General features: G+C 37.9%; 2 protein-coding genes across 2 annotated transcripts; one reads left to right on the top strand and one right to left on the bottom strand.

Annotated features, from left to right (window-relative positions):
* The first annotated feature begins 367 nt into the window (after positions 1-367).
* LOC103953398 lies at positions 368-4,479 on the top strand. The gene is made up of 3 exons (XM_009365133.3): positions 368-1,649; positions 3,471-4,013; positions 4,116-4,479. Exons 1-3 carry the CDS (start codon positions 723-725, stop codon positions 4,215-4,217), a joined length of 1,572 nt encoding a protein of 523 aa, XP_009363408.2. The 5' UTR covers positions 368-722; the 3' UTR covers positions 4,218-4,479.
* Positions 4,480-7,331: 2,852 nt separating this feature from the next.
* On the bottom strand, positions 7,332-8,108 carry LOC125479647 (uncharacterized mitochondrial protein AtMg00810-like). Its single transcript, XM_048589271.1, has 2 exons — positions 7,733-8,108; positions 7,332-7,438 (listed from the first exon to the last, which is right to left on the bottom strand). Exons 1-2 carry the CDS (start codon positions 8,106-8,108, stop codon positions 7,332-7,334), a joined length of 483 nt encoding a protein of 160 aa, XP_048445228.1.
* Between the last annotated feature and the right edge of the window lie 2,611 nt (positions 8,109-10,719).

Here is a 10,719-nt window from a genome sequence, read left to right as displayed (position 1 = left end):
ACCAAGTTGTGCTACTATTAAAAGTGAGCTTAATCACATCAGTTGATTTTGCGTTGTTGATTTTATCTTTAAATCATACTCACTTTTAGAGAGGTCACATGCCAATAGTAAAAGACTTGTCAAAGTATATGGGTTACCCAAGAACCCTAAAAGCAGCAATAATCACATGTTATTTAGTCAGCTTTTGTAAAAAAAATCACTTTTGATCATTATAAGCATATATTAAAAGACGGTTAATTTTTTACCAAAAAAGAGGGAAAGACCAAAGTGAAAAAACCTTAAAACTTTGGGGGGCAAATTCTGATATTAACACAAAAAACCAAGAACGAAAAATGAAAGTAAAATAAAAAATAGAAAATAAAAAAGATTAATATTTGGGGATGCGGCTCTACTCGGGGACATGGAGTCCTGTGCAACCTGGCAGCAAAGCAATGCAAGCTCTCACCTTCACCTCTCTTCTGCAACCCCAACACCACCACCATCGCCATCGTCATCTTCTTCTGCCTCTTCCCTCCCATTGAATCCCCAATCTTTCACCGCCGCAGATTGAAAATTCCAGAGAGATCTCAACCACCCATTTGGGTTTCCAAAGGACCCAAATAATTCCCCAAATCGAACACCCTTTTGGAAACCCAATGCTGCAAAACCTGTGATTTTTTTTGAATCAACAGAGAGTGCAGTGAAAAGGGTTGAGCTCTGAGGGAGAGAGGGACTTGAGAAAAATGAAAGCGAGCCAGAAAGATCAAGAGAAAGTGATTTGGGATCAGATGCGGAGCTCCACAGGGACCCCGATTCCTGGACCCGGCTCCCAATCTAGAGCTACCCCTAAACTCCTCGTCTGGCTCATCCTCTTCGTCTCTCTCACTTACGTCGTCTACACTCTCAAGCTCGTCTCCACCTCACGCGCCGCCTGCTCAGACGACAGCGACCCCTTCAACCCTCTCCGCATCTCCTTCTCCTCCTCCTCCGCCAACACCACCACCGCCCAAGATCGGACTTCCCAGATTCTCCAGCTCAAAACCCAAAAACCCGATAAAGCAAACCAGCCGACGGAGATAAACGACATCATTTTCGGCATTGCCGCCTCCGCCAAGCTCTGGGAACAGAGGAAGAACTACATCAAGCTCTGGTACAAGCCCAAGTCGATGCGCGGGATAGTCTGGCTGGACCGCGAAGTTGAGGATAAAAACCCGGAAGGCGCCGGCCTCCCGCCGATTAAAATCTCCGGTGACACCTCCGGGTTCACCTACACCAACAAACAGGGCCACCGGTCCGCGATTCGGATATCCCGGATCGTGAGCGAAACGCTGCGTCTTGGCCTCAAGGACGTGCGGTGGTTCGTGATGGGCGACGACGACACCGTTTTCATCACCGACAACCTCGTCCGGGTCCTGAGGAAGTACGACCACACGCAGTACTATTATATCGGGAGCTTATCAGAGAGCCACCTGCAGAACATTTTCTTCTCGTATGGCATGGCGTACGGCGGCGGCGGCTTCGCCATCAGCTACCCGCTGGCGCTGGCGCTGAGCAAAATGCAGGACCGGTGCATTCAGAGGTACCCCGGACTCTACGGCTCCGACGACCGAATGCAGGCGTGCATGGCGGAACTCGGCGTCCCACTCACTAAAGAACTCGGATTTCACCAGGTCCGTACTCTAATCTGTCGGTGGGTGCTTAATTTGATTTGTTTTTGCCTTAATTAGTCGTAATTTGGCTTCAATTTATCTGTTTTTTTTCAAATGAAAATTATTATTAGTACTCGAAAAGTGTCATTCTACCTTTCAAAATTTCCTTCAAACTTTCTTTATTGGAAGGGGCATACATCTTTTTTTTTACTTTTCACATATCTTTTTTTAATTTATATTCATTAATCTTCTTCACTTTATCCGATCTAATGGCCGAAAATGGGTGAAAAGTAAAAAGAGTTGTGTGGATATTACATTCCTATTAGAAAAGAAAAATATATTTATGAGGAGGAGAGAATGAGATTTTTGAAATGTTAGTAACGGTTCTCTTCCAATTACGCCCAGCAACTCCCGAAACTAAAGAGTTTCGGCCGAGATATTGACCGAAACACGACTTGGGTCAGTGTCGGTTTGGCTCTTAGTGTTTGCATTGAGTTCTGGAACTACAATTAATTAGCGTTCCTTGATTAATTAAGTATTATTGAGTTAATTAATGTTTAATAATCTTCTTAGTTCGATAAGTATTGTCGAGTTAATTAATGTTTAATCATCTTCTTAGTTGGATAATTCCCGATTACGATACTTTCCGGTTTCGGGAAATCTAAGGCCGAGGGTAATTGAGTTTGTCGGGCCGGTTCGTTCTGTCGGTTTACTAGGCGGGTGATTTGCTCAATGCTGTTAATGCTCGGTTACGAAGACGACGCGGTGGGCCCCACTTGAAATAAGAGGTTAGACCGGGTTTTTGTCTCGCAGCTCACTACGCAACTACACAGTAGCTGTCCGTGCACGCCACGCTCCTTCAGCGAGTGAGCAGTGTCCCGACTAGACAATTGAATGAGTAAAACATAAGTTTTACCCAACCCCATTTATGTGGGCGGTCTGTTGAGGTGGAAAGGGTTCAAACTTTGTGGTCTTTTTTTTATAAATTTCTCCTATAGTACATTGAATTATAGTAGACAATGGTGGATTTGTTGGGAGCTTTAGGTTAAACCGATATATGTTTTGCATCGAAATAATGTAGATTTAGTTTTGCATCGAGAAAATCGGTTTAGGTGGTTTGCACATGTGAAATGAGGACTACAAATGTTCCGGTTAAAAATGTGATTACAAGATAGAGGCTGAGGACCAAAGGGGTATAGGAAAACTTGGAAAGAGACTTTAAGAAAAGACTTGGAGTACTTGGTTCTAATAGAAGACTTGGCATAATACGAAGCGCAGTGGCGTTCTAAGATTTATACGGAGTGGCTTTGTTGTTGTTGTTGTAATGCAGTTCATTATTTAACGTGGGATTGTATTTCTTAATTTGTTTCCTTAATTTTTAAGGAGAATCTAGGTTTAGGTTGAACACCTTGTTCTAAAATGGTAAATTGGGACCCCTCATTTTCAAGCCACCGATCTCTTCTTCCCCATGAGTTAGTTTCTCAAGCCGTCCTACTTCTGTTGCCCGCACAGCACAAATTGTGAAACATTTAGTCTCATTGGCATTTAGTTAGGTAGACCGCTAGTTGGGTATGCCTTTGGTTAAAAAGAAATCAAGTATAATTTTCCAATTTTCGCTAAGGGTTCTTCCATTATGTGTACTAAATAGAGCAAGATCCTCCACTGCTTCCAATGTTGTTCTCGTTTGAGGGGTTGATTGTGAATAATTAGCAGTCTCACTTCTATATTAGATTATTTGTAACATTCTTCTGTTTTTTTTACCTTTATGGTTAAATTGTAGATTTTTTTGGATAGATTTGGTGTGAACTTACTGTACGTTTCTTTCATATTGATGGCTCTCAGTATGATGTGTACGGAAACCTGTTCGGGCTCCTTGCAGCACACCCAGTGGCACCCTTAGTGACAATGCATCACCTGGATGTGGTTGAGCCCATCTTCCCCAATGTGACCCGTATTCAAGCCCTTCAGCGGCTTTTTATACCAGTGAAGCTGGACTCGGCGGGAATCATACAACAATCCATCTGCTACGACAAATCAAAGAGCTGGACCATTTCAGTTTCATGGGGCTTTGCTGTTCAAATTTTTCGGGGAGTCTTTTCACCCCGCGAGATGGAAATGCCTTCCCGGACGTTTTTGAATTGGTACAGAAGGGCAGATTACACAGCATATGCATTCAACACTCGTCCAGTCAGCCGAAACCCATGCCAGAAACCTTTTATCTATTACTTGTCAAAGGTAAGGTTTAATGCGACAACGAATTCAACAGTCAGCGAGTATGTCCAGCATCGTACCCCTCATCCCCACTGCAAGTGGAAGATGGCTAATCCTTCCAATCTCTACAAAGTCGAGGTTCATAAGAAGCCTGACCCGCACCTATGGGATAGAGTAAGTATTTTCAAGACCTTGTACTCTTCCTCTGTTGTCTCGTGATACGACCAAAACAAAAACTCTCACTAACGCGTTTTCAATTGCTTTGTTTTTGGGCAGTCTCCGAGGCGAAATTGTTGCAGGATCATGGAGTCGAAGAGGAAGGGGACCATGGTGATAGATGTTGGTTTATGTAAAGAGGGTGAGATCAGTGAAATATAAGCACCCACCATTTGATCAAAGTTAGGAATTTGAAGCAGCTTCTTTTCCCTTTTCTCCAATTGATTATTTAGGGTTCATTGTTTCTTAATTTGTTATGTTTTAAGTTCCAAATTTTGTGTCTTTTGGGGGTGTCCATTGCCAAAACAAGCTTTACAAAGACAGAAAAAGAATATTTCATGTACAAAAGTTGTAGGCTACAACATTCCACACTTGTCTCTGAGCAGTTAAATTGTTATTCAATTTATTTGGATTTTGGAGTGAATTTTATGATGGTAGATCTTTGGATTTTCTCTTTTTTTATTTTTCCCCCGAAGATGGTAGATCTTTGGATTGGATCCATGTGCTTGTTATGTTTGCTTCCGTTTACCATTTGTGGAACTTGCTCGTTTAGACGAGGTGATGAGTGTTGTGACCAATTTGGGAGGAACTAGATTTCCATGGGTGACACATTCTAGGGATGTAGGATTCATTTGGAAATGTTTTTAAAATGATTGAAATTCTTTTAGCTAAAATGTATTTGAGTTTCAAAAGAATTTAAAAGGCTTCTTGCAAAAAGTATCAATTATGTATTTTTTGTACGCTTTTTAAATTTCCCGTACGTTTTTGAAAATTTGGCAATATTAATAATTTTGGTAGAACTTTAGTATTCTGGTTCAATAATTGACAAAATTAGGAGATTTTATAGATATTTCAGTGCAAACTTTAGTAATTTTGGGTGCAATTTGGATCTAAGGTTTCTTCACCAAAATTTTACCAAAGTTATCGAATCACGGAAGTTTGTGCTTATAACCGTTCATATCATAATTTACTTTGTAAAGATCATCAATGCAAAAAATCAATGAAATATGAGATCGTTTAGTAATTGAATTGGATAAAAAAAAAATTGTCGGATAGGGTAAAAATATTACAACCGTCTGTCTATTTGCTAAAATTAATTTGTTAAATAACCTAATTTTAAATTGATTTTTGGCAGACATAATCTGTACAAAGTTATCTATAATATAAACAGTTGTGATCGTAAACACAAAATTCGTAAATCGGTATTAATGTTATCTTGAGAGCAACTTCTCCTCAATCTTATACGTATTGGATTCCTACATGCTTGTAGCTTGATTTTGTGACAATTTAGTTAAGAGAAATTGAGTGGTCCCTCCACCACATAAATTTCATTTTGGTTTTTCACAATCTTTATTCTTTGCTTTATTCTGTTGTATCGTGCATGTTCTTGTTCTAGCCTTCTAGGTGAGATTGACATTTTGAAACATGACCCTGGTGTCTCGTGTCACTCTAAGATCATCTCCAATGGTTAGGTTAAAAGTCAAATATTTTAGCCCAAAAAATTTAGTTTTTAGCCCAGAAATAGCTTTTCTGCTCCAATCATTCTAGCCTAAAATTTTAGCCCGGGATTATTAAAGAATGAACTTAGGCTTTTTTTTTTTTGTTAAATTATTATTATTATTATTATTTTTAAATGTAGACTATCGTAAATTAATTTTGTGAACATTTTAATCTAAAAAAAAATTTAAATTCCGATAAATATTGGGTGGAGTCTACTCCGATTTCTGGGCTAAATTTTGGGGGGAATTTGGCCTTAGTTTAGCATTTAGCATTTAGCCCAAATTTTCCCCTTGGGTTGGAGTGAGTTTGGAGGGAAATTTTGGGTGGTAATTTGGCTTTTAGCCCACCATTGGAGTTGGTCTAAGCATCAATATAAAGTCGGTCATGTTGCCAACTACAAAATAAGACCGACCGTGATGGGAGATGTATTCATGGATTCGAAATACAAATCAATACATTATGTATCTTAATATAATTGGAGAACGAATATAATTTTTAGTATTCCTTCATTAATATAAACACACGTAAAATGTCGTCTCATGCTTTAAAAATAAAGAAAACTAATGAAAATGGCTTAAAAACTTTGGGTTTTAACGAAAATGACAAAATAAAGGGTAAAGTGAATAGTACTAGGATTGACTTTTTAGTGTAAAATTGTGGTTGTTCGTTAAAGTGAACAGTATCAGAAGCTTTTTGTTAAAGTTTCCTTAAAAATAAGCTTATTTTTAGTTGCGTCCTTTGAAATTTTATTTTAATCTTATTTTACTCACTCTGACTCAAAAATTACTACTTTACTCTTTGAAACCCAAAAATTTATTTCACTTTGACTTGTGAACTTTCTCTTCTCTCTTAAACTTATAGGTCACCTCCTGAAACATATGTGTGGCCTAATACCTAATAAGATTATGCCACATGTGCAATAATTTTGATTATAAATCTTCATTATGCATGAACATCAAACAATAAGAGAATATTAAGTTAAAAAAAAGAAATTGATTAGCCTATCGCATCTAAATCAAACCCACATAAGAAATTAACAGATCTAAGGCAACGTGAAATGAATTTAGAGTTTCATAGAGACAACTTTCAAGTTTTTGAGATAAAATGGGATCAAAATCGAGTTATAAGGGGTAAAATGAAGTTAACTCTGAGTTTCTGAGAATAAACTAACGATTATTGAATTACAAAGAACAAAGTTAAATTAAAATTGAGTTCATGAGGGCATAACTAAAAATAAGTCTCCAACATGATTAATGTTAATATGTATACAGATATATCAGAGAGAATTATCAAGAACTAGAGAGAGAAAGTAAGAAGATAGAGAGAGAGAGAGAGATAAATGAATTTATTGTTTGTATTAATTTCTTACACAAGAAGTCATTACACTTAGACTTATATAGGAGCCAAATACATGTAACTAACTAAATGCACAATCTGTTGACAGTGTCACAATCACATAACACTAATATATCCTAACATCCCCCCTCAATCTCATGTTTGGATGAACTAAGCATGAGATTGTTACAATGAGACCTAAACAAAGGAGAACTAAGTCCTTTTGTTAAAAGATTCGCAAACTGCTCCCTGGAATACAAACTGAACCATGAGACGCTGTTTGGCAACCTGTTCACGCACAAAATGAACATATATCTCAATGTGTTTCGTACGTTGATGTTGAACAGGATTAAAAGACAGAGTTATTGCGGAAAAATTGTCACAAAATAGAACTGGAGTTGCTGGAAGTTTGATGTGCAGAAACTCAAGAAGTTGTTGCATCTAATCAAGTTGAGCTGAAGTCAAAGACATATCCCAATATTCAGCTTCTGTAGAAGATCGTGACACCGTATTCTGCTTCTTGGAAGACCACGAAATGGGATTGCCACCTAAAAACACAATTAAGCATGTTGTAGACCTTCAATCATTAAGGTTTCCAGCCCAATCTGCATCACTAAAGGCTTTTAACTGTAAATCACGACCAGAATAGGATATACCAGAGGTCATAGTACCCTTTAAATATTGCAATATTATCTTGACTGTAGTGTAATGAGAAACCATAGGGGCCTGCATAAACTAACACACTTGATGAACAAAAAATGTAATGTACGGCCTAGTGAAGGTGAGATACTGCAATGCACCAACTATACTTCAATAGGTTGCAAGATTGTTAAAAGGAGAACCATCATCCTTGAGTAATCGATTGTAAGGCAAGCACGGTGTATCACAAGGCTTGCAATCAACCATTTCTGCTTTCTGTAATAACTCTTGTATATACTTGGTCTGAGACAAGAAAAAACCTGTACCAGTTCGATCAATTTGGATGCCAAGGAAGTAATGCATATTTCCCAGATCTTTAATATCAAATTCAACTGTAAGAGAGTCAATTACTTGTTGAATGATAGAAGAAGCACTACTAGTGACAATTATGTCATCAACATAGAGTAATAAAATCACAATCTCAGTACCAATATGCTTAACAAACAGAGAAGAATCAGCATAAGTGGATGCAAAACCAAGAGAAGGAAGAAAAGTGGTGAACCTCTCATTCCATGCCATTGGGGCTTATTTTAACCCATATAAAGATTTGTACAATTTACATACTAACTCAGGATGGTTTGGGTCTTCAAACCCTGGAGGCTGAACCATATATACCTCTTCTTGCAACAAGCCATGTAGGAACGCATTTTTAATCGAGCTGCCTCAACAGCCATTTAAAATGTGAAGCCAAAGCTAGAATTAACCTGATAGTAGTAGGTTTGATGGCAGGGCTAAAAGTTGCCCTATAATCTAGACCAAGTTCCTAACTAAACCCCTTAGCTACTAACCTAGCTTTATGCTTGGAAATAAAACCATAAAGACTTCTTAAGCTTGAAAATCCATTTGTAGCCTACTAAGTTTTTCTGAAATGGTAATGCAACCAAACTCCAAGTTCCCTGAGTATGCAGTGCTTCTATCTTTTCTTGCATGACTTTATACCAAACAGGGACCTTAAGTGCAGTATAGGTTGCAAGTTCACACATTGATAAATCAACAGAACTAGAATCACTGAGAGTCCTGAGGAATGCTTTCTTCTTAATAATACCATTCTTATTCCGAGTTTGCATAGGATGCATATTTAAAGGAGTAATAGGCAACAATGGTTGCAGTTGAGTAGGACTGAACTCAGGATCCTCATGGAGTAAGAAGGAAGAGCTTGCTAAAACAATAATGGACTGAGGAGATGATGCATTTGTGGAATTCAAAGTAGAATAATCTAGGGTTATAGGGGTGGAAATTAGTTGTTGAGGTATGGAAGATGATGTTTGTTCCACTGCTAAGGGTATTGTAGGATGAACAATAGTATTGGTAAGATTAGGTAGTGGTGGAGCTGAAGATGCAAGTGATGATTCACATGATATGAAAAATTTGTTAGATTGAGCTAGCAAATGTTGGTAAGGAAATGTGGATTCATCAAACACAACATGCCAAGATATATATATATATATATCCTACCTTTCAAAACATCATAACAAATGAAGCCTTTATATTTAGAGGCATACCCCAGAAAAACACACTCAGTAGTTTTAGGTTGTAATTTGGAATTGTTACAGGGCTTTAGTAAAGGAAAACATGAACACCCAAAAACTCTAAGATGAGTAATGACAGGAAATGTACCAAATAGTAACTCAAATGGAGACTTATGTTTTAAAACTAGTGTAGGCATCCTATTGATTAAATAGGCAGCAGCCTGACAAGCAAAGGACCAGAAATGGGAGGGAAGCTTAGCATATTGCAGAAAGGTAACAGTGGTTTCTATAAGATGCCTATGTTTTCTTTCGGTCAGGCCATTTTGCTCAGGAGTATATGGACAAGAGATTTGATGTAACACCCCTTTAACCTTAAGAAAAGCTTGTAGTTTATGATTTATGTACTTTCCCCATCCATATGTTTGTAAAGTCTTAATAGTTGCAGAAAAATGAGCTTGAACAAATGCATAAAAAGAGACAAATGTATCAACAAAGTCTGATTTATTTATAAGTGGGAACACCCAACAGAATCGAGTACACTCATCAATGATAGTTACATAGAATTTGAAACCATCAATTGAATTACATGGTGCAGGACCCCAAAGGTCACTGTGTACAAATTCAAAAGGTATTTGAGATTGATGAGTACTAGATTGAAAAAGCAGTTTAGAAAATTTCCCTTTTAGGCAACTATGACAAACTATTGGTACATCATCTTTGGAACACCTAATATTAGCTTTACTTAGCATAGTAGAAACAATAGTATTGGTAGGGTGACCTAACCTACAATGCCAAAGAGATGAACTAATAAGTTGTCCCAGATATGCAAAAACCTTGATATTACTTGGTGAATAAGAAAAATGATGTTTGGCAAGGGATGGGATGAGGTAAAGTCCATTACTGCATAGCCCTTTATAGATGATCCTCCATGTGGCTTTGTCCTGAATCCAAAAACAGAATGCATAAAAAATCAACCAACAATTGTTATCAAGACAAATTCTATGTACTGATAATAGGTTCTGAGATAACTTGGGCACATATAAAACATAATTTAATTTGATATGATGTACTGGTGTATAAATATCAGTGCTGCCAACATGAGATACTTTCAAATCTTCTCTATTAGCAATTTGAACTGTCTCATTTATTACATATGGAGAGGCTAAAGACAAGTTACTAAGATCAGTGGTCATGTGATTGGTGGCCCAGAATCAGCAAGCCAAAGTTGTGGAAAAGTCTGTGATGAAGATGCCTGAGAAGAGGATAGAACCATATTCTGCATTCCTTGTATAGAGGTTGAAGAGTAAGATGGAATCATAGTATGCATAGCTTGCATTGCAGGCTGAGAAGGAAACTGAGGTGCTGAAGGAGCATAGGAATACTGAACCATGGATGGTTGTTGTGGACAATATATGAATGAGCCTTATCATTGTAAAAGCAAAACCAAGTAGTGCGGTTAGTCTTCCCACAAATCTGGCAACTAGATTTATCCACTGTTTTGGAATGGCAAAATGTTGTGTAGGATAACCATAAGCATTACACAACTGACAAAAAACAGATTGAGCAAAAGACACAGTTGGAGATGGACCAATGACACCTGAGGTAGGGACATGAGTCTGATTAAAGAACTGTTGTCTTGGTGCATAATACCTATACCCTTG

This window comes from the organism of the source record quoted next, unplaced genomic scaffold (genome assembly GCF_019419815.1).
Source record: "Pyrus x bretschneideri cultivar Hongxiangsu unplaced genomic scaffold, Pyrus_bretschneideri_v1 Contig3, whole genome shotgun sequence".
Lineage (NCBI taxonomy): Eukaryota > Viridiplantae > Streptophyta > Magnoliopsida > Rosales > Rosaceae > Pyrus > Pyrus x bretschneideri.
This window is presented reverse-complemented; position numbering and strand designations above follow the sequence as displayed.

Excerpts from the sequence above, each read along its gene's own strand:
- LOC103953398 (XM_009365133.3), top strand. The coding sequence starts at position 723 with ATGAAAGCGAGCCAGAAAGATCAAGAGAAAGTGATTTGGGATCAGATG. Across the intron at positions 1,650-3,470 it reads AAGAACTCGGATTTCACCAG|TATGATGTGTACGGAAACCT; the intron begins GTCCGTACTCTA and ends GATGGCTCTCAG. Across the intron at positions 4,014-4,115 it reads ACCCGCACCTATGGGATAGA|TCTCCGAGGCGAAATTGTTG; the intron begins GTAAGTATTTTC and ends GTTTTTGGGCAG.
- LOC125479647 (XM_048589271.1), bottom strand. The coding sequence starts at position 8,108 with ATGGCATGGAATGAGAGGTTCACCACTTTTCTTCCTTCTCTTGGTTTT. Across the intron at positions 7,439-7,732 it reads TCGATTACTCAAGGATGATG|GTGGCAATCCCATTTCGTGG; the intron begins GTTCTCCTTTTA and ends TTGTGTTTTTAG.